Below are 26,836 nucleotides of genomic sequence, written 5' to 3' on the forward strand. Positions count from 1 at the left end.
CTTTGGGTGTATCATTTTGAACTGTTAATGAGGAGTTTTATTGAAGAGGATTCATTTTTATTTTGCTAATGATTTTAGCATAGATTTATTATTCCAGCCTGGCTTTCTCCTGGGATTCAATAGATATGTATCTTTTTTTTTTTTTTAATCAGTGGATGTGTTTTCTAGAATGAAAATTAATTTATGGGATAGCATTTACTTTGGGGGCAATGGAGTTTATCAACCATCAGCACTGAAAGTTTGAAGCCCCAGCCTGAAACCCTACGAGGGCACCAGGGAGAGAGAGCAAAAGAGTTTTCTAACCCCCTATTCCCCTTCCAGGAACCTCCCTGCCTATCTCCTGCTGCCACACTCAGGCACTATTGCAAAGGAGCTGATTGAACTTCCCACCAGCTAAAGAACTTTAAAGCTATCACTAATGCAGACAATAAGAAAAGGTACCCTCCAGGACTGTAGGTCTTAAGGCCACATGTGACCCTCTAGGTCCTGAAGTATATGCCTTTCACTGAATCCAAACTGCACAGCTATAACTCATAGTCTTAGGCAAGTTTGTTCTGTGAAGGGTTGTACTTGAGGACCTAGAGGGGCCACCTGTGGCCTTGAAACAGCAGGCTCCCCACTCCATTTGGGTTAAACCAAGCATCCATGTCTTCAGGATTATTTCTGGTTATATATTATTCACAATTACCATTTTTAGTTGAGATAACCCAAAGCTGACTCTGTACTTTCACTATTAAAAACTATTTCCATTTCTTCATTAATCCACTCAGTTTTTTTTCTTTAGAAATGGAAGAAGGTGTAGTAAAAGGAGATAATATGTTAAAGACAAAATAACAGAGATGATGGGAATAAACTAACCCGTAGTAGCAGGATTATAACTCAGTCTAGGCAGTCACCTGGAATGTATATGACCTGGGTTCAAATGTTGCTTCTGATTCTTAACAGCTTTTGTGAGCTTGGAAAAATCATTGTGACCCTGAGCCTTACTTTCCTCATCTGTTAAATGAGGAGATTGGACTAAATGACATCTGAAAGTTCTTCCTGTTTTAGGTCTATGATCTTATGTTGCTTTACACTCAGATGTTTTCTTTGATCGTCAGTTAATACACTTAGTAAATATTTTATTAACAAAGAAAATCTACTCCTCTGTAGTTTGAAACTTTATTACAAAAAGTTACACTCCATAAGCCATAAATCCTACCCCTTCAGTCCACTCTTTGTTAACAGTGATTTGTTAATAACTTACCTGGACTGCATTTTAGCTAGAAACATTTTACACCCCATTGAGATTCCCAGAAGAATCCAGTTCCTCCATACTGACTTGCATTTGTGCACATTTTTCCCTTTACAAGGCATTTTGTTGTTACTGTAGTTCAGTCCTGTCAGACTCTTGGTGACTCTGGGGTTTTCTTTGTAAAGAGACTAAAGTGGTTGCCCATTTCCTTCTCCAGCTCATTTTATAGATGAGGAAACTGAGGCAAACTGAAGTTAAGTGACTTGCCCAGGGTCACACAGCTTGTAATTATATGAGGCCAGATTTGAACTCATGCCTTCCTGATTCCAGGCCCCAGCAGTCTGTTCCCTGTGCCACCTAGCTGTCCTTGACAAAGCATAGAAGAATATATAAATTCATGCAAAATCATCATGAAGAAATAGAATGTCAGGAATCTTCCTGGGTCTCATATTGTAAAGCTAGGATTCCTAGAATACCACTACTGAATATTGAAAAAGGGGATAAATTAAAGAGAAGTAATAGCCATGTACTCTCTACCTGATGTTGCTTTGTAGGAAAGTTATAGGTGTTGGGACATCAGGTTAAAACATTAATGTAAAATTTGGAATTAGATGTCATACCTCCACAGTACTCTGCCCCTCCCTCTTTAAGTAATTCAGTGGTTCAATCATTTATTTCAGGGCTTCTTAAACTTTTTCTGCTCACAGCCCCTTCAGCACTTCTTAAATTATGGGTCATGACCCCATATAGGGTCATGACCTACAGTTTAAGAATATTCTTTTTTTAAAGAATTGAAATGTAGAGACTATACAAATTGGAGAAAATCATAGTTAGCAGGAAGATAGAAATGTGTCTGCTTCCCCACCGTGGACTCAGACCATGTTAGTCCCATAGATACACAAAAGAACCTTTGGTAAAATGATACTTCATGTGTGGAGAGGTTGGGGAGGATCATTACAGACTTATACTTTGGTAATAAGATCCAGAGGCACATGCAGGGCAGTGACGGATGTTTCGGCATAGAACCATCAGGGGGAAGAAATGATTGTGGAAAGAGAGGGAGTGCTGACACAGGCTGGGGCAGTGGGCCAAGCCAAGGAGCTGCCATTCCAAGTCTGAAAGGAGGAACAAGGACAGAAAAAGAAGGAAGAGCTATCCAGCCCAAACAAAAAGGAGTGTAGTTATTCTTTAGATGTGGAAGCACTTGTCACATGGCCAGTGGGTATAGGTCAAAAGTATGGTGCACTAGTTGCAAATGAAAGAGACTTTCATAGCACAGTATACATTCTGTGAGGAAAAGGATACACCAAGGAAGCCTATGGTTCTGGCTACACAATGCCAAAATACCAGTCAATTCAGTTGAAATTTGAGTCCAACAAATGAATATTGTGTCTGCCTAACACCAAATAATTGGTTTGACTGACTTATTTTTCACTGGATTGCCTGATTTTTTTTTTTATTGACTTATCCAGATATCTGAGGTCATGAAAACATAGCCTGAGATATCTCATATTCACTAGGTAGGTACAATCAAGGAGAATAAATGGAGATATGAAATACTTTTGGATTAATTATTCCGTTCTTGTTACAGGGCTCTCTGTAAATGGGGAAAATTGTAGAAATATGGTCCAAGTCCATATTAAAAAACATTTTAAATCACTTGGATCTAGTAGAGTTAAGGTTGGAATTTTTTGTTTGTTTTTTTTTTTTTAAGAGGAGAAGCATTGGCTTATACCTAAATCTCTTGGTAATAAAGAGAAAAAGGGGGAACATGTAGAGAGCAGTAGTTTATCCGTTGCTGACCATTGTCATCCATTGTTGGTTTTATAGCTTCTTGATCCAAAGGAATACATTCTGGCACATGCTATTCTAGGTATGTAAAATTCCATAGCCAGTCAATCTACTCTGTGTCAGGCACTGTGCTAAGGACTAGGGATAAAAAGAAAGGGAAAAACACAGTTCCTGTTCTCAAGGAGCTCACAGTCTTCATGCAAGAGACAATATGTTAATAACTATGTAAAAGCAAGTTATATATAGGATAAATTTTAAATAGTCATGGAGGGAAGACACTAGACTTAGCAGAAATTTGGAAAGGCTTGCTATTGAGGGTAGGATTTTAGCTAGGACCTGAAGGAAGCTAAGAAAGTCAGGAGGCAGAGGTGATACTGGAAAGAACTCTATGCATGGGGTTAGCATGTGAGAAGACCAGGAGTTGGGAGATGGGAGATAGGGTGTCTGGTTTGATGAACAGTAAGGAGGCTATTGTTAATGGATCAAGGAGACTGTGGTGGGATATAAGATATGAGAACACCAGAAAGGTAGGGAGGATAGTTATGTCAAAGAGAGGATTTTATATTTTATCCTGGAGGTGATAAGAAGCCACTGGAGTTTATTGAGTAGGGACATACTATGATCAGACTTGTGCTTCAGGAAAATCATTTTGGTGGCTGAATGAAGGATGGACTGAAGTGGGAAGAGACTTGTGGCAGGCCGACTAACCAGCCCACTATTACATAGTACAGATATGAAGTGATGAAAGCCTGAACCAGGGTGGTTGGTAGAAGTGTCAGAGCAGAGAAGGGGACATGTATGAGAGATGCTATGATGGTAAAAACTGACAGATTTTGGCAACAGATTGCATATGGGAGATGAGGGAGAATAAGGAGTTAAGCATGATGCCTTGGTTGTTAGCCGGGGTGATAGAGAAAATGGTGGTGCCCCCAGCAGTAATAGAGAGGTTTGGATGGGGATAGGTTCAGGGGGACTATGTTGAGGTCAGATTGGGACATGTTGAGGTTGAGATGTTTACAGGACATTCAATTCAAGATGTCCAATAGGCATTTGGAGATGTGAGACTGAAAGTCATTAGAAAGATTGGGTAGATTTGAGAATCATTAGCAAAGAGATGATAGCTGCATCCATGGGAGCTGATGAGATTACTAGTTGAAATAGTATAGAGGGAGAAAAGAAGAACAGAGGAGGAATGACCTAGATGATGATCCAACAAAGGAAACTGATAAAGAGCAGTCAGATGGGGAGGAAGAGATGAGAGAAAGAGAGAGAGAGAGAGAGTCATAAAAACCTAGAAAGAAGCAAAGAGAACATGGTTATATTATTACATAGGGTATTGTGTGGTACCTACACTTAATTATCTCATATTTAGATTTCCAAAGAGCAGAGCATTTATATTTATCATGAACACTCACATTCTTTATTGTGTTTTTCTATTGACCATTTTTCTATTTCTACTGAAGCCCCTATCCACTAGGCCGCATTTGTATGCATGCTTATTTTTTCTACCAGTAAATACAAATGCAGCTTTTTAATTTATGTCATAGAATGGTATTTGATGTACTTACTACTTGACTTCTAAATATAAAAATAAGTGATTTATTAACTGCCATTCGGTAAATGGGAGCAAATTCAACATCTTTAGGTGAGATCTTTACTCCCAGAGGGTCATTTATGGGTATAATTTTGCTTCACTTGAGTAAGTGATGACATCATCATTCTTGAAAAAGTTAATCCAGGCCATTTGTTCACTAGGAAAGTACAGTAGGAAGCAGGGGAAAGGTCGGAGAAAAGGAATTTCCTGTGTTGAGTTACTGTCTCTAGAATGAATAAATAAACCAGGTGAAAAAATCTTATACTCATTCATGTCTTCATTGGTATGCAGCACATGAGAGTTGGAAGAGGCATCTTTCCAGTGCTGGAGAGATATAAAAGGAGGCTAGGCAGAAAATAGCTAAGGACTTAATTATAACTCCATTGACGTACAGCTTTATTGGATTTTGGAGGAATGGTTTTGAAAAAAAAAATGTTTCCTATTTAACTAAAAAAAGTACTTTGAAAACTTCCAAAGTTAGGTAAAACATAGGTATAGTCTTGTCTACATATCTTTCTTTTCTGTCTTTTAGTATTATCTTTTAATTAAATCATATTTTTCCTATAGTACTTCTTATGAAGGAGAAGGATCATTGTCTAAGACACTTACAAAGGACTTGTGATGAAAAATGCTATCCACCTTCAGAGAAAGAACTGATGGAGTCTGAGTGAAGATCTAAGCATACTATTTTTTACTTTTTTGGGGAGAGAATCATGTGTTTTCTTCCCCCACATGACTAATATGGATCTATGTTTTCTGTACACACATATAACCTATAACAAATTGTTTGCTATCTCAGGGAGAGAAGAGGAAGGAGGGAAAAAGGAAAAATTCTCTATTTGGAATTCAAAATTTTTAAAAGCAAATGTTTAAAATTATTTTTACATGTAATTGGGAAAACAATAAAATATTATTAAAGACTGAAAAAAAAGAAAGAGGTCTTTGGAGTAGGGATCTTGGGGTAAGGGAACATAATCACAGCACAGTAGATTAGTCCCATGGAAGGACATAGAGGTTAAGTGACTTGCCTAGAATGAATGGGCCATTCAGGAACCAGAGTCTGAGACCTGCCTCCAGTGTAGTTCTTTATTCAGAATATGAATAAACTGCTTTCTTTCATGGTATTTTAGGGGGAAAATATTTTTATGGCCTCGGAAATTTCTTGATTAGAATTCCCTGACCTTTTTTATAACTCTTCTATCACAAGGGGAAAAAAATTTTTTTCCCAATTTTTTTTTCTTAGTGGAAAAATATTTCTTACTTCCTTAGTTATCAGTATACAAGCATTTATTGATAACCTACTACTTGGCAGGCACTGTGCTAAGTGCTGAAGATACAAAGAAAGATGAAAGCAAAAACAAAACAACTTGTGCTATCAAGGAGTTCACAGTTGTTGAGAAATGCTGAGATTTCAGTGTATTCTAGACTTAAACACTTGTATGAATTCAGTCACTTATTTACATGAATCTTTCTGGCACATGCTTCCATCTCATGACAAAGTTGGGTTCTTGTGTGGTCACTTTAACGTTTTATCTATTTAAATCCCCATGTTCTCTTGAACATATAACTTGAATTCATTGAGGCAAGGTTGCCAATTGAAAGGAGTCCAATGAAGTATTCTCAAGCTCCAGTCACTCCCAGTGGCCCTAGTAATGAAATGTAATCTTATGGAATTGGGAAGTAATTAGTAACACTTCCAAATTAGTTTTCTTCCTTAAGCCTTCATCATGAATCTTAAATTGTTCTGCTAAAAATGAAATAAAAGTATCTGAACTTATATTAGTTCTTATTAAGAGAACATTAACCATATCCTTGGTTATTAGATAACTCTGAATTCCTAAATTCACCTTATTGCAGAACTTAGAACACCTCATAATTTAATCTTGCTAAAATATCATTATTAAATTTGTCACCCATGCATGACCTGAGAGAAATCTTGCACCCAACTTCCCATTTGAAATACAGTAATGTAATATAAAAATAATTGCAACCACAAGACACTATTTAAGCACAGCACTTGTGATAAGGTCAAAGAATATTTGGGAACCAACTCTGGGATTGTGGCCAGTTGAAACTAAAATAATTTTATCTTGTGCTGATCATTAGGTGAGAGTTTCAAGGTAAATCAGATGAGATGTTATGGAAAACTCCCTTGTTGGTGAGGAAACATTTCATGGTCACAAGAGGAATTTGTCTAGCTAAAATGTTCCTTTCCAACTTTGCAGTGACATCCACACTAACAGCAGGAATGATCAAAATGTATCCTCTGATCCATGGGCCCAAAATAAAACCTCTATGACTCAGTGTTACCATTTTAAAAACTAAAAGGGACCATATTGAAAATGAAGCACACCATTAAATAATTAGATAATATAAAAAAAAATGGAAAAGCATACAGACTTACTTTGATCAACCCCATGTTGCTAGTCACTTCTTAGAACTTTATACACCATCCCATTGCCACTGTATCAGACTCTGTGGAGTTAAAGGAGAAATGTAATGTGATTTTACCCTTGGGAGTTTGAACTTTAATTGGAGACTTAAAGGTATGAAATAATAAGGAACAATACAAGAGAGGGTCCAAATTGTGAAATATGATTGTAGATGCTGTAAGGGAAAGAGATCAGTGAGGACTCCAATGGACAGGGAAGCTCTCAAGTGAAGGTAGCTCTTAGCCATTAATGCTTTTGAATAGGCTGTGAATAAATGGAATAGAGGAGGGAAGCCACTCTAGGCAAAGGGCACAATAGAAAGAAGGCACAAAGATGGAAATTAGCATGTTTTCTATGGGGCATTACAGAGAGTAGAACAGAATGTGTTAGAGAAGAATGAGAAATAAATTTTGCTAAATCTAATGGGACAAGATTAGGGAAACTCTGGATCCCTAAGCAGAAGACTTTGGCCTAAAGCGGTGAGTAACAGAGGGCTTTTGAAATGTTTTTGAGTAGGACAAGGAGATATGAAAAATGAAATTTGAGGAAGTTTAATTTTACAGTTCTGGATTTGTGTCAGGAAGATGACAATGAAGGAAGTCAACCAGAAGTCCTTTGCAATAATCTAAATAATTTGGATATGAAGTGATCCCCTTGTGTAAGGAGTATTTAAAGTAGTGATATACAGAAACAGTACTCTGGTAATCTCTCAAAGATAACACACACACACACACACACACACACACACACAACACTATAGATTGTTCACAGTATTCTTGAAACTCAACCAAGAAATTAAAATCAAGAAATATTTATTAATTTTTATGTGTAAAGTGTTGTGTTTGGTGCTAAGGATTTGAAGACAGTTTTTAAACAGGATTCTTTTCCTCAGTGAACTTACATTTTATTGAGGGTGAAACTGTTTATATGGAAAATAAGGGCAAGGTTATTTGAAGAGACGTGAGCATAGACAAGGAGGGAATCAGGAGAGGCTCTCTATTAGAGACAGATTCTTGGGGTACTACTTTATTTATGTGTATAAATGACTACAAGCTGATTTGAGAAGGGTCAGAACACAGATAACTAGGGGATCAGGAAAGGCTTCTTGTGGGAAGTGGAGTCAGAAATGAGCCTGGAAGGAAGCCAAGGATTGAAAAGGCAGAGAGGAGGAAGGAGGGAATTCTAGGGAGTGGGGATGGCCCGTGCAGACACAAAGGCTAAGAATGGAAAGCCAAATCAGATTATAGCAAGTGAGAGTTTATGAAGAGGGGTAATGTGAAGTAAATATGGAAAGGTAGGTTGGAACCAGGCTATGAGGGGCTTTCAATGCCTAGTGGAACAGTTTTAAATTTTATCCTAGAGGTACTAAGAAGCCATGAAAAATACTTGAGCAGGGACATGGCCAGACTTGTGTATTACAAATATCTTTGCAGCTGTGTAGATCATTTGGAGAGGTAAGAGGTTACAACAGAAGCAAGGAGATGTATTAGGAGACTATTGAAGTATCACCATGTCTTCCACTAAAAGTCATGATTACAGTTCTCCATTTCTAGACCTATTATTTTGTAACCTTGCAAGTTAATTCTATGTATATTGCATATGAATATACTTGGATGGGGTGGGGAGATATATCATGTGACCATAACTTGACTAATTTCTACAAACTACATAAAAATGTCTGATCATTTTATAGTTAGACTACATCCCTTGTTGTTGTTGTTCAGTTGCTTGACTCTTTGTGACTCCATTTGAGGTTTTCTTGGCAAAGATACTAGAATGGTTTGCCATTTCCTTCTCCAGCTCATTTGACAGATAAGGAATTGAGGCAAATAGTGTTAAGGAACTTGCCCAGGGTGATACAGCTAGTAAGTGTCTGAGGCCAGATTTGAATTAAGGAAGATGAGTCTTTCTGACTCCAGGCCCAGCACTCTATCCACTCAGTCACCTAGCTGCCCAGACCACATCCCTACACATAAGCTAAAAGTAATTCACTTTTTTGCCTATATACTCACTTCACTCAAAGAAAACTACCCTTTGAGAAGACTTTTTTAACTTTTTTGTGTGTTTGTCCTAGACCCTTAAATAGTTTGGTGAAACCTATGCACTCCTTTGCTAAATAAAGTTTTTAAATGTATAAAATGCACAACACAAAAGAAAACAAATTATGTCAAAATATAATTACCAAAACATTTTTAAAACCAACTTTGCAGACCCCAAGATGCTTTAAGCAGCAGCAGCAGCAAGAAATGGACCAAAGAGATGGGATTCAGTCCACACATCTGGCATGGAGATCTTCACTCTGGTCCCATGCTGAATTGGAAGAACTTTGGGAATAGTTTAAGAGTATTAAAAGTTTAAATGAGGTCCTGTAAGTGCTGAACAGCTTCCTATCTGTCATGCCCTTAGTGAGGCAGAGGTTGTAACACAGAAGAGTGGGATGGGTGCCAACCATGTATTAAAAGGAATACCAGATGTCATTTAGCATTCACCTTAAAATGGATAGTACTGAACTGTTATGACTTAGAAGAAAATAAAGGTTGAAATCTGAAATGTTGAGCTGTTTTTCTCAAAACTTTAAAATGTTTTTCATAGCTTTATTTTTCATTATCCAAACCCAGAATAAAATATAGTATTAATCAATCAATTTTGATCACATTTAATATATGTACATTTGAACTAAAAAAATGTACAAGTTTCTCACTGGAAGGTAGGGTGTAGTTGTATATTTTCTCTCCTGATCTTAGAGAAACAGTGGAGAAGTTACAAAGGATCATTGGTGTGTACTGATGCAATTTCTTTCCTTCCACAGGTGCTGTACAATTTGTTTAAGTCCTTTTGCCAGATGAAAACAATTGAGACCATTGACGTGTTTGCTGGAATCGCTAACTTCTTTGTGGTGGGAATCGGGGGGATAGTGATTGGAATCTTGCTGGGCTTTATAGCAGCATTTACCACCCGTTTCACCCACAATATCCGAGTGATTGAGCCACTTTTTGTCTTCCTATACAGCTACTTATCATATATCACAGCAGAAATGTTTCACCTCTCAGGCATCATGGCGTAAGTACTGAGGGAAGAAAAGACCCTGAGGGAATTGGGGGAATGAAACAATGCAGACTAAATTTCACAGAATTGATATGTTTTAAGCTGAATAAAAAAATCATGCAACTGAAACAGATTTGTTTTTAGGACAACTTTTAAGAACATTGAAAAGTTTCAGTAGTTTCTCTGATCTTCTCTTTTTGTGACAAATAAGTGAAAAAATTTACATACTTAGCTAAACTAAAATGTACATTTTCAAAGTTCCATAGTGAAAATCAACATAAAGTTAATTTCCTTGGGTATATATGAGGTGGGACAATATGACAGGTTTTAGATAAACAAACCAGAACATCTCTACTGAAATAAGAGTCATCTCTTTTCACAGAGTGGCCATGAAAGACTACTTTTGTTCTAACAATGATTTCATTACTAAATAATTTCAGAATTTCTAGAATTTTCATTAAAGACTGTGGCACAATTTCTAACTTTCTTAATGTGGCAAACCTTCATTCTTTGAGAGTAGATGCATGTGAAAGGAATAGAAAGACAATAGTCATTTGGATCCAAGTCTGTTAAATAAGGTGGATGATTATGCTGAGAGACTGGGTTTTTTTCTTGTCAAATAAATAACTTTTTGTATGAGTATAAAGTAACAAGACTGATTTTCTTTTCTTGTTCATAAATTGTTCCTGAAAACATTTTTTTCTTTAAAAGGAATTACTAAAATGTTTTCGAAAATGTCAGTTTCTTTAGAATAAGTGTCAAGACCCCATAGTGACTACTTTGGAGCACTACACTCTTATAGATATATAGGTTCTGGGGGTTATAATGCTAGTTCAATATGTTATAATCATAAATTGTATATCTCAAGTAATAACTAATCTCTTATGAAAAGTAGGAAAGATTTGTAGACATAACTTTGATTGCTTAGTTAAGTTTATTGCTAGCATTTGTTATAAATATTTGTTTTCTGTCATATTTTGACTAAAGAATTTTGTTGCTTCTGTTCTTTCCTCTTGCCACTTTTGTACTATTATTATTGGAATGTGACTTCATCAATATGTTTTGCTGCTGTGGCTAAAAAGCTCAAATGCACCTCACAAATGAGAATGAAATCATTATAATGAGCTCAAAGTTTTGCATGGTTTTTGTTTCAGAGACAAATCTAAAAAAAGCAACATATTAATCCAGTTTGACCCAGTAATGAAATGTTCCATGTCTTCCTCCTCACTGCTATTCATATAATTTGTATAGCTTCCAGCTTCTTTCTTGTTCTTTGACCTATGTCATTGAAAGCATGTGATCTGGTAGCTATAGTGTCTCTAAAGAGAGGAGAGCACAGCTTTTTAATTTTATAAGAAGTTTTTTGTGAGAACATTGAATTGCAGAAGGTGTATTCCCTATACTCCAGCCTGGGCAGTACTGGGTGTGAAGATTTAGAGCAGTGAAACACAGACTTCAATGCCCTTATCAGCATGGCTTGTCTGCCAGTTTTCCCAGCCAGTGGAAGAAACTGGGGCCAGGGACTATCTAGATGAAATATGGGGGAGGAGATTGGCGGAATTGGACTGAGACCTATTCACTACCCAGAAACTCTGTGACAACTGGGGACACCGAGTGAGGAAGATATTTACTGCCTTATATCACATGCTCCCTGGGAATGGATCATCCTGACTTAGAGGAATTTAGAAATTAAAGTGAGATAAGGACAAGTTTTTCTTCTTTTGTTTTTTCAGATTGTTGTCATGTACTCTAATGGCATCTTCTGGCATTTTGTAACTATGTGAAAGAGTGTATTGTAAAAAGAAAGATCACTATTTTTAAATGAATAAAATTGCTGTCCAGGGTACTTTAAAATATAGTGGCCCCTAAATCTGAGTTTTCAGGAAGTTTGAAGGATTTTTGTGTGTGAAGTTATTATGAATGTTCATGATAATGCTTTAACAAACTAAATGTTTAACAGACTTATTTGCATCTAAATGCATGCCCTTAACTGAATGGCATTCTTACCTACTGTTGTAGAGTTCCAGGTACTTTCCAGGCCCAGGTATATGTGATACTTTCCTGTAATATAAGTCAGAGAGGTTTACTTTCTTTCAGCCTTTAGAGTATGTTGTACACATACCCACATGTATAATTACTATTTGAAACTAGAAATTGGGTCCTTAGTTTAGTGATAAAAAGAAAAATTATAAATGCATGTGTACAAACTTCATGTATAATGTAATAACATATTCTAAGTTTAAATTTTACTGAGTTTCAAGGTTTTTTATTTGTTTTTGGGGAAGGAGACAAGATATCATTGGCATAAAAAATTCCTAGTGAGATGACTCCTTCAGTGCATATTGAAGTCTGCTTTGAAATTTTTACTCCCATATAACTGCCTGAGGGATTGGGAGATTACATGGCTTGCCCAGAGTGGACAAGGAAGAAGGGAGAAGTATGTTGGTAAATGTTTAACAAATGGATTACTGGGAGGGGAGGGGAAGTCCCCCAGGTACGACATTCTTTTAAGTTTGCTTTGCATTATTAAGATTTCCCCATAATTTTTAAAATTCTAAACATTCAAGAAAACCAGTCAAACCCTGATTTGTAGTGTTTGCTAATTTCTGAAGTATAAATGTTCACATTGAAAATTTAACAACCAGGTCTTGCCAGTACAAGTTGGCTCAGGCGCATCCCTGGCTCTCACAGAGTCAAGACTGTGTGACTTGGATTTAAATCGTCTTGACTTTTATTGCTTCTTTTATATACCAAATTATAGTTGTACTGTAATTTTTGATATTTAAAAACAGATGTTAAGATGAGTGGAAGTGAAGGTAAAGATATATAGAATGTGGCTAATCTGTTTACTGATGTCTCTTCTTTAAGCTAGAGAGGGAGCAATTATAAGAAGAATCTATAAAGACCTGAACAAGAATTTTCAGATCAATTAAGATAGAAAATATATTTATTTTTCTTTCATTTCACTCTCGTTCCCTCACCTCACTCCCTGTCTCCTCTCTCCATCTTCCTCCTTTCCTCCATTTCTGTCTTCCTCCTCCCTCCCTTCTTTCCTTTCCTCCTTTCTACCTCCCTGCCACTCTTCCTTCCTTTTTTCTTTCCATTATTCTTTCTGTCCATCCCATTACATTTTTGGCAAGTCTTTCTGGGCACATAATCTTTGTTTTGGATTTGCTCAATTATGGTATATACTGTACAACATATACTATTTTAATTCATTCAGTAAGAATGAAATTCAGAAAGAAACCATTACAGTGAATTTTTAGTTGAAAAGCACAAACCTAGGTTTAAGCTAGATCAGTGTCTCAGGTAGGAAAACACTGGATATGATTGTATTGTGTGGAGGCCAAAAGCCATGCATGTCTTGTTGTAAAAGCAAGCACCCTGCCATACACAGGAGGGCCTGCTAATATAGGTTCTTAGATCTGCATTTCTAAAAGGAAAGCAGTTTTTGAGGGATCAACAATCACTAATCAAGCACATATAGATCATTCACTTAGTTTAGGGGAAAAAGTCAGCACCCTGAACTTCAGAGAAAATACAGAGAAGTAAAGATCAACAGACAGTACCTCCAGCTGCCTGACCCTAAGCAATATATACATCACAGATTAACAGACAGATCTAGCTGTCTGACCATAACATACATACAGAGTTACCAGAGAAAGAAGACACAACATCTGGGTTTTCAAAGTCAGGGTGCTGCTTAGCAGCTTCCCAGAATCTCATCTGGCACACAAATCTTTTTCCAAAAACTAAGCCCCAAAGTAAAACTGCACCTCAGAGTATTTATACATTTTTCAGAGCCAGAGGGCATGACAACCTTTGAGAACCAGTGGCTCATTAGAAAATTAGCAAAAGGTGTGGGCCTCCCCTAAACATGCTTTCCTAAATGAAAGGGCCCATTAATGGGTGGGGAAGATCTTTAAGCTCTCATAGTTACCATTACACTTGTATTTACAAGCCTTCTGTTGCTGTCATAGCCACTTGTTTTTCCCTTGCAAAACCGGTTTCTATTGATTGTAAATTGGGTTGTATCTGTTCCTCCAGACTATGTCTCGTATGCTATTTTGCAAGAGAGATTTGAGATCTGTTTTCAACAAAAAACAGGACTGGTTATTTTCAAAATGATTCTTATTCATTCCTTTAAAAAACAGTTCAAATGTTGTAAAATAATTTAAACTTAATCTCATGTGTGGGCATGGGAAAGCTTTGATTATAGCCTTCAGTCCACATAAGGGAGATGGATGGCTGAAAGAAAAAGTACTTACTAAATTCTTACATGGTGCCAAGCACTGTGCGAAGTGCTAAGGGCAGAAATAGGAAAGTCCCTGCTCTGAAGGAGCTCACATTCTAATAGGGTGACACAGCACATATACAGTAGAAAACTAAATGCAGATGGTAAGGCCCAAGATGAACTAACTTCCTTTCTTTTTTTGTACCATACTTCCCTTTCCCATTAAGACTATACCAGGATAGGTTGTTGCATCATGGAAGTTTGTATATGTGTGTATATTGTGTTTTCCAAAAGTCACACACACTCGCACAGACAGAAATGTGTGGGTATATATGACTTTTACATATGTATCTCTATATATGTATAGATAAAATCTGTAGATATCAGTATGTCTCTGTGTATGCATGCATGTATATATTTATGTGTGTGTATGTTTGTATACATGTAGTAGGTACACAACACATAGACTTGACCTGATTTTCTAAAGAATACTTCTAGGTAGAGTTAAGGAAGAATTGTCTTAACTACATTTAAACAAACTCTCCTAACAATTAACTACATCCATTGAATTTACCTAGAAAACTGATCAACCATACTGAGCGGTGTAGGAAGATTTATCTCCTTGAGGAGCTTATCCTGTCACCCATGCCCTCTGGGTTTAATGGTTTGAGATGAAAAATTAATAGTAGTTCCCCATGGATCACGTATGTGACTTATCAACATTGCTAAGAATATCAATGTAGAAAATTACTCCCATTCTCTCTTCTTTGCATAACAAGCATCTCTGTGAGCAAGAAGGAGAATCAGATCATCTGACACCCTCATCCATTATAAATATTCTCTGAGTAGTATAATTAATACATACTGCCCAAAGGAGATCAGTACTTGGTATTCAATGCTATTTGAGGGCCAGTGAGAAGAATTTTTTCATTTTCAGGTGTACCAGGCATTATCTATGTCTATGAGAGTTTCTCTCCCCCTCACTTATCCCATATACCACAGAAAAATTGAGTATCATATAATTATTTTTTTTGTGATGTTACAAATATATATGCATAAATACAAATATGTTCTTATGTATGCATATAGACATGTATGTAGACATGTGTGTATGTGTGTGTATGTGTGCCTGTGTTTGTATATGTGTGTGTTTGTATATTTATATTTTTTGAGACTATTTCCCTATGTTGCCTAGGCTGGCCTGGTGGCCAGTCATGACCTTAATCCTCCTGCTAATTGACATGGAAGCTTTGACCTGCCCTGTTTTTGACCTGGGTTAGTTTGCCCCTCTTTAGGCAGTCTAATACTCTGTGCTACACAGGCTCTGTACTCCCAGGGCTCACCATATTAATGCTGAAATTTGTATAGACACATGATTAGCTTTAGCCCTATGATAACTCAGAACTCTAGAACTCAAGTGGTCCACCAGGCTAAGCCTCCTTAGTAGCAGGAACTACACATGTCCCACCATGCCAGATGTGATATATTATTATCAATAATTCCTTAAAATTACTCCTTTTGCTCAAAGTTTTTAAAGCATTTTCATATTTTACCTAATACTCTCAAGGCATTGCTATAAAGAAAGTACTACCAGAGAAATAAATCCACCTGATATTCAAACTTCCATTGAAGAATCTCTCTCTTCATACTTAGCTAAGCTAAAAACATAATCACAGGATTAGAGGTTGGAAGAGAAGTTAGTGGCTATCTTTCCAAATATTACCTGGATTGCCTGGAATCTTCCCACAACATGACTGACAAGTGACTATCCAGCCTTTGCTTGAAAACTTCTAGTGGAAAGGGGAAGCCCCTGTCTCCTAAGACAACAGAGACAGTTTATTGCCGGACTTGTACTTGAAGACTTTCCAGCTTGGTTAGAATTTATTAGTAGTTAACACTTGTCATGGGTTTGGATAAAGCCATCTATGATATGCTTATCAGATTTTCAGGCAGTAGAGTTGGCACAGTCTTTAGGAACTGAGGATCACCCCTATGCCATGGCAAGAAAATATAGGAGGAATTTAATAAAAACTAATGTTTATATTAAATTTATACTATTTTCTAGGCAATTAGGCAGTATAGTGAATAGAGTGCTGGACCTGATGTTAATATGAGGTCAAATCTGGTCCTTGGTGAAGTCACTTAACCCTGTTTGCCTCAGTTTCCTCATCTGTAAAATGAGCTAGTGAAGGAAATAGCAAAGCACTCCAACACATTTACCAAGAAAACCCCAAATAGGGTAACAAAGAATCAGACAAAACTGACATGACTGAAAACAGCAACGACGATACTCTTTTACATATCCTTAAGGAAAGAGATGTTTTACACCGCATCTGAATTAATGCAATGTAATCAGTATAAGGACGTGATTGAATATTAGCTGAGCACAGTGGTTCATGATCTGTGATCTGTTTAAGAGGTTTGCACATCTTTGATTAAGTCAAGAAGGGAATAGCTTGTTGGCTAACCAAACAAGCTAATCACATTTCTAGGGACTTATAATAGTTGTAGACATTTCAGCAGAAATCATCCTAGCATTGGCCAGCCAAGTGATAGAAAATCCTTTGATGGACTCCTGAGAAGAAATTGTCCTTAGGGAGGAATGAGCAAGTTCTTTTACATCCTACCCCCACTGACCAAGTGATGACCTTGTAAACTCCCAAAAGTCAAAAGATTTTGGAGCAGTGTGACCAGAGCATCAGCAGCTGATTTACATTAGGAGCTGAAAGACAAAAATTAAGTACAAAGTAGATAAGATGAGGAAAGGCAGCTTTAGGACAATGCAAGGGCACTGACCCGAAGACCCCAGCTGAGAACTTCAATTAAATGATTTACAGGAACTACGTGGGCCTTTTGGCTACACACGCTCTTCAAATTTAAGACCACACCCCAGAGACATTGTGTGTGTAAGGGGAGAGTATGCCCCCAGTTTGGGAAGATATTCCTATGGCAAATGATTTTATTATATTACATAGTAAATACTCTTTTGAAAAGCTAATTAATTTGGCTGATAATGTAGAGCAGTCTGGCGGAACATCAATAACAAGAGTGCTAGAAATCCCAGCCTTTCCAAGTCACTCCTAGAACTCTATGGGTATGAACTGGGAAAGTAAGCCCAAGAAACAGGCTTTAGGTATATAAATATATGTGTCTGTATTTGGCAGTTGGACTCCATTTTTATTTTTTTGAAACAGTGCCAAATCCATTGTCACAAAGACAATATTAAGAAGTTCATTAACTGAAAGATGATTTTAAATGACAGTCCCCAGTGATTAACCAACTTCTCATCAAATTAAAGTAAGATCTTTCAAATTGCCCTTACCCTTTCCTCACAAGAAGTGCTCTATTGTTCAGATCAGCATTGTCCATTTCCATGGTGCTATTTGAAATTTTCTGAAAACAACTTGTTGGTCGTAATCTGAAGATGTTGAAGGAAGTGGTCATGGCAATGTTGAATTTAAGGAATGATCAGAGAAATTGAGGTCTTCCAACTAAGTTTGTAACCTTTGCCACTGACAGCTTCTGAGCCTGACACAATCACACAATTTCAGAACAAGAATTGGCTATACAATGTACTTGGAAAATAGCCACCTAGTTTTTAAATGAAGACATAGAGGGATGTTTACTTTTTGAGGCAACCAATTTCACTAATTGTTGGGAAAAATTTACCTTGCAAGAAGCCTGTTCACCTTCATACAACTTTGAATAATTTCAATCCTATTTGCTTGGTTCCCTTTGGAGGCAAGCAAAACAAATCTAGTTCTTATTCTACATGATAGTGTTGTGAATATTTAAAGTTGTCTTTAAATGATGTCCCAGCTTGCTAAGTTTTTGCTTTTGTTGGTTAAACATTTCTCATTCCTGCAACTGATCCATAAAGGGCATGAATTCAAGGCCCTCCTGATTACCCTCTTCTGGACAATCTCTTGCTCACCATTTTCTTTTGTAAAATGTGATACCCACAACTGAAGAGAAGGCCTTAGGTTTGAACAGGGGGAGACTAGACTATGCCTCTTTTAATTCAGATGGACATTTTTTTCCCTGTCATATCACATTGTTGATCCCAAAACTACATCTTTTTTTTCAGAAAAAAATGGCATCTAGCCAAGCCTCCCCCATTTTCCATTTGTGAAGATGACCTTTTGAACCCAAATTAATATTGTTAATCTTGATTAAATTTCATTAAATTTTAGCATCAGCCCAACATTACAACCTTTCAAGATTACTTTGAATTCTAACTGCCATCCTCTGTTATTTGCAAATTGACAAATGATGGTTAAATAGCATGAGGACAAATGTAGATGCTTCTCCCAGAGAGTTATATTGGAGAGTTCCTTCTAAAATGACATCAGACCATTGGTATAAATCCATTGAAATGAATCAACTTCTAGCCAATATCTTTACATCTTTTCCTCATGGATAGCATAGGATATTTAGCAAATCTTTTGCTAAAATCTAAGTAAAGTATATGCACGGCATTCTCTTGAGTTTAGTGTCCTTGGCAAAAAAAAAAAAAAAAAAAAAGAAAATTAGAATAGCTTGGCCTGGCCTGTTCTTTATGAATCCATGCTGATCTTTGTGACCACTGCTTTCTTTTACTAGATGTTCATTAACCATATCCCTTTAATAATACATTTCATAGTTTTTCCAGGAATCAAAGTCAAGCTTATTCATCTGCTCATTTGTACAGACTCTCTAGACTAAGGATGGGGATCCTGCGGCCTTGAGCTCACATGTGGCCCTCTAGGTCCCCGATTATGTTCCTTTGACTGAATCTAAACTTCACATATCAAATCCCCTTCCAGTTTTTGAGAAAAAGACATTTGCTTTTGTCGTATTCTGTGGTAACTCTCTCATTCTAGACTGTCAGAAGTTACTGACAGGTCCTCAAGTATCACATCTGATCATTTTTCATTATTTTTTCTTAAATTTTCATATTCAAAAATATAATTCATTGGGGTTAGGTGACCTGAATTCATCAAAGGAAGCTGGGTGCTTTCTTACTCTTTCCTTATCTTGGTTATCAATTTTCTATTGAACATATTTGCTCTTTCCTTTTTAGTCCAAAGGCCATTCTCCTTGACAGAGAAAATGGAGGGAAACTTAGAACATATTTGCCCTTTGTCTCTCATCAGTTAGCATTGTTCTTACTCACTCCAAACCATAGTTCTATTCATTCTTTGATCCTCCTCTTTTCAATACAGTACCCCAAAAATCCATTTTCTGCTTATACTTCAGTTCACCCTGATCATTAGCACTCCTGGCACTAATTTTATAGAATTTTTCCAACTTTTTTTTTTTTAAATCTTCTATCTCTCCTTATGTCTATTTACTATAGTCTTCAAAAATTTTTTGAGGTAGTCAGTGAGTTTTCTGGACATCCAGATGCTTCGCTTCAGACAATTCCTTTTTCTCCTCTTCTCATCGGAATATTTTTAATGTCTTCAAAATTTCATTACTGAAAGTTTCCACTATCTCCTGGTCTTATTTCTCCTGTAACTTTTATTCTCTGAAATCATACATCTCATTTCTCTTAATTCATAGAAATCTGCTCTTCTACAGTCTACAGTCTATATGTCAAACTATTCCTAGCTTCCCTCTCCTGCTGCATTACAAATTCTGCCATGGAGTATTCATTTCATTAGGGCAGGTAGGTGGCACAGTGGAGATAATGCCAGGCCTGGAGTCAGGAAGAAATTTTCTTAAGTTCAAATCTGGCCTCAGACACTTACTATCTGTGTCATTCTGGGCAAATCACTTCACCCCATTAGCCTCAGTTCCTCATCTGTAAAATGAGCTGGAGAGGGAAATGACAGATCACTTTAAGTACTTTTGTTAAAAAAATCCTCAAAGGGGTCATGAAGAGTCAGATACAACTGAAAAATGACTAAACAACAAAATTCACTTCATTCCGCAGTTCCTAACATCTCTTTCTTTAAAAACAAACAGAAGTTTGATGCTTCTTTTATATCACTGTCATTTGCTGGTTGCTTCCCATTGCCATTGAAGTCTCCTTTGTGACAAAGAAAAATGTTCACCAAAACCAATCCATGAAATAATTTCAACTCACAGCATATGTGCCATTCTGCCCCTGTTGTCTCACCATCACTCCATTGAGTGAAAGAAAGTGTGCTGCTTTTTAGTGTTTTTGTCTCTGTTACTATAGAAATTATTCATATTGTTACCCTGGTTCTGCTTTTTTTCTCTCCGTACTTAATCATCAAATTCTTCCCATATTTTTCCACTGCCTCTTAGTAATTGTTCCTTTCAGGACAATGATGTTGGATAGATGGCACCAATTAGTTGTTTCATAAAGCCTTCAAGAACCCAAGATAATTCTCCTAACCCAATGAAACATCAGAATAATACTTTTGTGGTGAAGTACCTTTTGTCACCCTCAACAAATAATTACTTACTTGTTGGTCTTCTCATTGTGTGATTTTTGTCTAATGACTAGGATCATACATTTAGATCCAGAAGGAACCTTAAAGGTCATCTAATCTTCTTTTTCATTGTACAGATGAGCAAACTGAGGCACAGAGAATTAAAGTGACTTTCCCGAGATCACACATGTAGTAAATGGCAGAGGATGGCTTTGAACCGAGTCCAAATTCAGTACTCTTTACGTTGTATCACCCACACCTCCCCACTGAGTAGATCCAGCCCTGCCTCTCTATGGCTAGATGTATTACTCCCCAGTGAATAGATGTGTTACTAGCAGAACCATTTGTGAGCAAATATGTTACTGGAGGAAGTGAATCACATCTTACTGAAATTCTTAGCATAAATGAAATCAAAGGCATTTTTTTAAAAAAGGAAAAAGAAAACTTCAATTAAATAGAAAGATGGTTCTCAGGTTCCCCTTGGAGAGATAAATAAAGCCATCAGAGGAGTTTAGTTTTGCACCCAAAGGAAACAAGAAACATCATTTCATGGAACACTTGATCTTCTTGCCTTGCAGTGCTCATGAAAAACATAAACAGAAACTACAGTTTCTGCCAACTTCTGTTACAGAGGATAAAGAAGTGAAGAAATTCCGTGAAGTACATAAAACTTGATACTCAAGGACTATACAGGACTATAATGTGAAGATATTCAATGAAGAATGTGTTGGAAAATAAAATTTGGTACTTAGAAATTATTTAATTTGTAAACTAACTTGTAAACTACACAGAAGCCTCATACTACCTGTTCAAGTCATGAATATTTTTGTCAAAAAGAGAATCAGGAAGCACCATATATGGTGAGCACATAATAGAAGAAAATTAATGCTTGACAAACTTAACAAACACAAAAGCTTATGATGTTCGTTTCAGAGGTAGACGAGGAGATAGGAATTCCAAGGCATACGAACAAGAGATGCCTTTGGTATAGACTTCACAGTGTCAGGACTATGGGAAAAAGATGAAATCAGTAGTAGTTGATTGTACCATAATTCCAAAAAGTATTAAAGGAAACCAAATTATAAGAAGATGGCTGTTTCTTTGGCTTATGCTTGCTTGTTGCTGATAGATCAAGGATCAGTGGATTCAGAGTAAGAGTTAGTAGAATGTGTTCTGGGGAAAGAGCAGATGAGTCTGAGAGTTAGGGTATATCTCTGGCACACATTGTTTTACATATCTCTCAATTTATGTCTTTGTTGTGATATGTTACAATGTCACTGATGTCTGTGACCCAACAAAAAGTGGCTAACTTGATAGATGCATATTATGTTAAAACTCAAAGGATTGGTATTAATTTTTTTTAGTTTTTGAAACAAATAACCAAAATAATTTCCCTAGCAAAGCTATTTGCATTGTTTGTTAATTAACCTGAAAAGAATTAAAAAGTGAAATTTACTTTCTATCACATTTGTGAGCTTCATTTCATTTTTAAGATAATGAAAAAAAGATAGTTTTACAAAATAGTTGTTGTTCTTACAGTAATGCTGCTTCACATTTGTATCATTTTCTAATCCACTTTTAGTCCATTGGCACAGCATCTTAGGAATCCAGTAAACATGAAAACTCTTATTTTTCATGAAGAAAGCGAAACAGAGAAGCTAAGTTGTTGCCCAAGGTCATACAGCAAATTGAAGCAGAGTTAAGGGAAAAAAAACCCAGGAACACTGCATTATAGAAAACTAACTCTGGGACTAGACCACTGTACTTAATTTTAAAACTGATTTTCACCTAAGTGCCTTTAAGGTAACAATACTACAACTCTCTAGAAAAGTCAAATGGGACATAGAGAAGCCACAGATTTATCCAGATAATTGAATAAGGGCATCCCATTTACCCCCAGTTCCCTGAATACTAAATGGAAAAGAATTTAACCCTTGAGTTTTATTGTTATTTTCTTTCTATTATTTGCATCATTACCTTATTTCTCCTTGGTTTAAGTCCCATTTCTGACATACTACTGACATGATCTTGGGCAAGTCACTTCACCTCAGGTTCCTCATGTATAAAATGAGCCATTTGGATGAAATGACTTCCAAAATCTCTTCCACCTCTAGAACTATCATTATATGTTATATTCTCTACTTTGTTTCCTAAGGTTTACCCTTAGATTTACCATACTGAATTGTGTTGAGTGAAAAAGAATTTTTCTACATCTAATTCTACTCTAAATTTAATGATTCATAAAAGCAGTTACAAATGGTTATTGTGAGATCGTTTTCTCCTCAGGCAAATGTTGGGTCCAGGCTCTTTGATCAAACACTTCCAGTGTGCTTGAATCATCACAATTAATGACTTGAGGCCTGGAGTGATGATACTGGAGTTAAATTAGAAGACATTTTATTCTAGCTATCTTTCACTACTTATTTATACTCTGGATATTAAAAAACAAAAACAAAAAACTCCTGAAAATTATTTTCCTTCCTCTTGTTTACTATTTCAAAACGAACTGAAGTTTCATCTGTATACGAGTACCTTTATTTATGTAAAACAAAACCATTCCATGTCTTAGGTTCATGAATTGATTTCTTTAGGGAAAAGATAGTCTTAAGTTTTTGGCCAACAGTCTGGTGGTGAATTAGACTAGACTAGTTCTTCATTAACAATCCGTCCTGGGAGCCTGTGCTTGTAGCTTTTTTCTATCTTTTTTAAAATCTACCAGAGATTTCACTCTATTGGAACAGCCTTTGAAAACAAAGGGTGACCTCCATTTTACGATGAAGGATCAAGTGAGAAATGTAGTGAAAGGGTTTTTTCCCCTCTTGTGACAAATTAAAAGAAATACCTGAATGCTAAAACTTCTATGAAATGGATAAAAAGGTGGGGGAGGGAGAGAAGAAAGTTTCCTTTTTTGAAAAAATCACTTCTTATAGAAAAGAATGAGTGTTGAGTTTGAAACTGTCTAAATCGTGAAACTAATACTGACTCTTCAACTTTGTGCAAATCAGTCAAACTCTCCTGGCCTCGGTTTTGTTACTGGTCAAATGAGGGGGTTGGACGAGGTGGCCTCTGTAGTCTCTTCCACTTCTGAGTCTGTTATTGGTGTGTATAACAAAGTATTATTTTCCTTATGCTCCATCTATCCACATATTTCTTTAAGATCTGGGGAAGATTTTTTTAAAAAGGTAATAGGTAACAGAGAGGAGGGAAAGATAGAAAGGTGGCATCAGGTTGCTTTATGTCAACTTAGAAAAATGGGAGTGGAATTGAATTTGACCAAGAAAAACAGGAAAACCACTGCCTTTTATTCTCCCTGTCAAGTGCCCTTTGACATGTATTCTTATAAAACTTAGTTGAGATCTGGAAATCTGCCCAAGGATGCCTTTGAATCCCAAAAGTCTACATATTAGCAAAGTATTGAAATATAGTTGAGTTTATAAGTAATCTTTTTTGCTAAGTTGAGATATACAAAGAACTACTTAATATAAATGAAATATATTTTTTAAACTTTGTATCACATTTTACAAGGGAAAAACACCATTATATATTTTTTCCTCCTCTCTCTCACTCTTTGGTTATATAGGTATTTATTCCAAAAGTTTCACATTCTAGTGAACAGTAGATACTATGTAATCCTGTCCTTATAGACAGACTGATTTAGAATTGCACATAAGTTTTGGATTATAGAAATTATGTATGCCTCAAATTTACTGTGTATAATTAGGTATTTTGGGGGTATACTAAATGTGTTGAACCTTAGAAATATTGTTTTAAAACAAAAATAACTATCAGAATAAATGCTACCACAATATGGTTTCATTTCATGGAACACGCTTTTAAAGAAGCTTTATAGCAGTCAGCAGTAAAGTTGTAATTATTATGCTTCCTGCCTCAATCATTGTGGTTGCTTCTTAGGTGTGTCATTCCCAAGGAACTTTATGCTAGGGTCTACCAGCAAGTGCTCAAGTTTACACACACACACACACACATCTATGCATGTACATGTGAACATATATATGTATATATATTTATATATGTATATACTTTTAACATAAATTTAATTTAACTTTAAAGCCAATATGCCAGTCAATTATCTGAATATAGAGAATCTAGAGCAATTTTTAAAAGACACCAAACTTGCTCCTACCTAGCATGTTTCTGTGTAGTCTCTCCTGCTCTTCACCTCCACAAGTTGGGGTCTGCTAAAGGAATGCCAATGCACTTTAATTTTAGCACAAGAAAAACATAATTAGGAAAATAACTTTCTTGGAAGGAAAATTACAGGGAACACCAAAGCCCAAGATCCAGCTAAATGATGTGGCATTTAGTTGGTTCATCAAGATCTATCAGTTTAAGGTTGGGAGTGAAATTTTAACTGATTTAGGATGAATATCAATTGTGGTTTGTCTGTTGTATACCATTATCCATAACATTGTTTCAATGGATATTTTAGGACTGACTTTAAAAAAAACAACTTTCTACATTTTCTGTGACAGGGAAATACAGTAAGAAACTTGTATTTACTCATTTTTTAACATTTAAGTTTTTACTTCTTTTTCTTTTTTTTTGTTACATTTTAAATTTTGAACTATCTCCTTCCGTCTTCACCCTGCACTAGAGAAGGTCTCTATTTGTTAGATAGATAGGTAGGTAGGTAGGTAGGTAGGTAGGTAGGTAGGTAGATAGATAGATAGATAGATAGATAGATAGATAGATAGATAGATAGATAGATAGATAGACAGACAGACAGACAGACAGATAGATAGATAGATAGTTGGTAGATAGATAGATCAATTCATAGATAGATCTATGTAAAACCATACAATGCACACTTCTACTTATAAGTTCTTTGTCTGGAGGTAGATAGTATCTTCCTTCATGGGTCTTTTGTAGTTGATTTTGGTATTTATAATACTCAAAATAACTTAGTTGTTCACAGTTATTCTTAAAACCATATTGCTGTTGCCATCTTGATTCTGCTGATTTCACTCATCATTATTGCATGCAATTCTTTCCATGTTTTTCTAAAATTAACTTGCTCAGATTTTTTTTTTACATCACACTAGCATTCCATTGTATTTACTCTTCAAATTTGTATTGTATGAACCTTTTAAAATTTAGCATTAAATTTAATATTGGCTCTCAGTAGTTAATGAAAGATTAGGAATGTATCAGAATAGGAAAATCCTTGTTCTGTTCTTAATCTGCTTTGGAGCACGGCAAGAGTCTTAATTTTATTGTGCCTCAAAGACCTGATGCCTAGAAGAAGGACTGGAATTTAATAATACCTTGAAGGCTCAAGCTGTGCCAATTGATGCAGTATATATGTTTTAATCGATAAGGCAAAGAAAAACAGGGATGGTAGGATGAAAAAAATTTAAATTATAATATTGTGAATTAGTTGATGTACTTAGAGTGATGATAGATCATTTGGGCTGTGTGACTAGCAGATATTTGCCTAAACATTTTCCTTAGTCCCCACTAACTCTCAAAAAATTCAAAACCAAACGTAACAACCTAACTAAAAGGAGAATTTTGTGCCAGTGAGAGCAACTTCAAAGAAATCCAGAGGACAAAAAAAAAAAAAATTGAGGGGCTGAACTAGGTAAGATTCCTTAATTACAAATTAATGTTGGAAGTACAGAAGGAGAATGAACTAGGCTTAGAGTTTTCAAAAGAGAAGAAAAAACTTTAGAAAAATTGCAAAGCACTCTTAGATCCAGAATTTCTCATAACAGCAAATGCCCATTTTTTCAGTATTTTACTGGTATTGGTCCATATTATAAAGATCTGGAATACTATTGCCTGAGAAGAGCTAAAGATGAGCTCCATGCAGAGGACAATGAAGCAGAGGGCTGCGGGAGGCCTTCAACAAATAACCAAAGAGGTGCTTTAAAAAGAACAGGAGTAAAAGATGTCATCAAAGAATCACATGGAAGAAAGAGAAGATGAGCTGATCTCATAGTGAGTGAGGAATAACAGCCTAAGATTTAGAATATTCCACTGGCCCCCTTGTGATGTTGGGAGAAAATGAGAAAGACTTATGGCATGTCATATAACCTCGCTGTGGTAAATGTTTGGGATCTTATGGATGAGAACTACGTAGAATGGGCAGATCTAAGTAGG

At 36.2% G+C, this 26,836-nt stretch overlaps 1 protein-coding gene across 2 annotated transcripts in view; it reads left to right on the top strand.

Moving 5' to 3' along the window:
- SLC9A2 (solute carrier family 9 member A2) overlaps nucleotides 1–26,836 on the top strand; it is a 105,119-nt gene that overhangs the window by 27,716 nt on the left and 50,567 nt on the right. For both annotated transcript variants that reach the window (XM_072621730.1, XM_072621731.1), the window contains one exon: nucleotides 9,861–10,111. In XM_072621730.1, coding sequence (XP_072477831.1) covers nucleotides 9,861–10,111 — 251 coding nt within the window. The remainder of the gene's footprint in view (nucleotides 1–9,860; nucleotides 10,112–26,836) is intronic.

The sequence above is a fragment of the Notamacropus eugenii genome, chromosome 6, assembly GCF_028372415.1.
Source record: "Notamacropus eugenii isolate mMacEug1 chromosome 6, mMacEug1.pri_v2, whole genome shotgun sequence".
NCBI lineage: Eukaryota > Metazoa > Chordata > Mammalia > Diprotodontia > Macropodidae > Notamacropus > Notamacropus eugenii.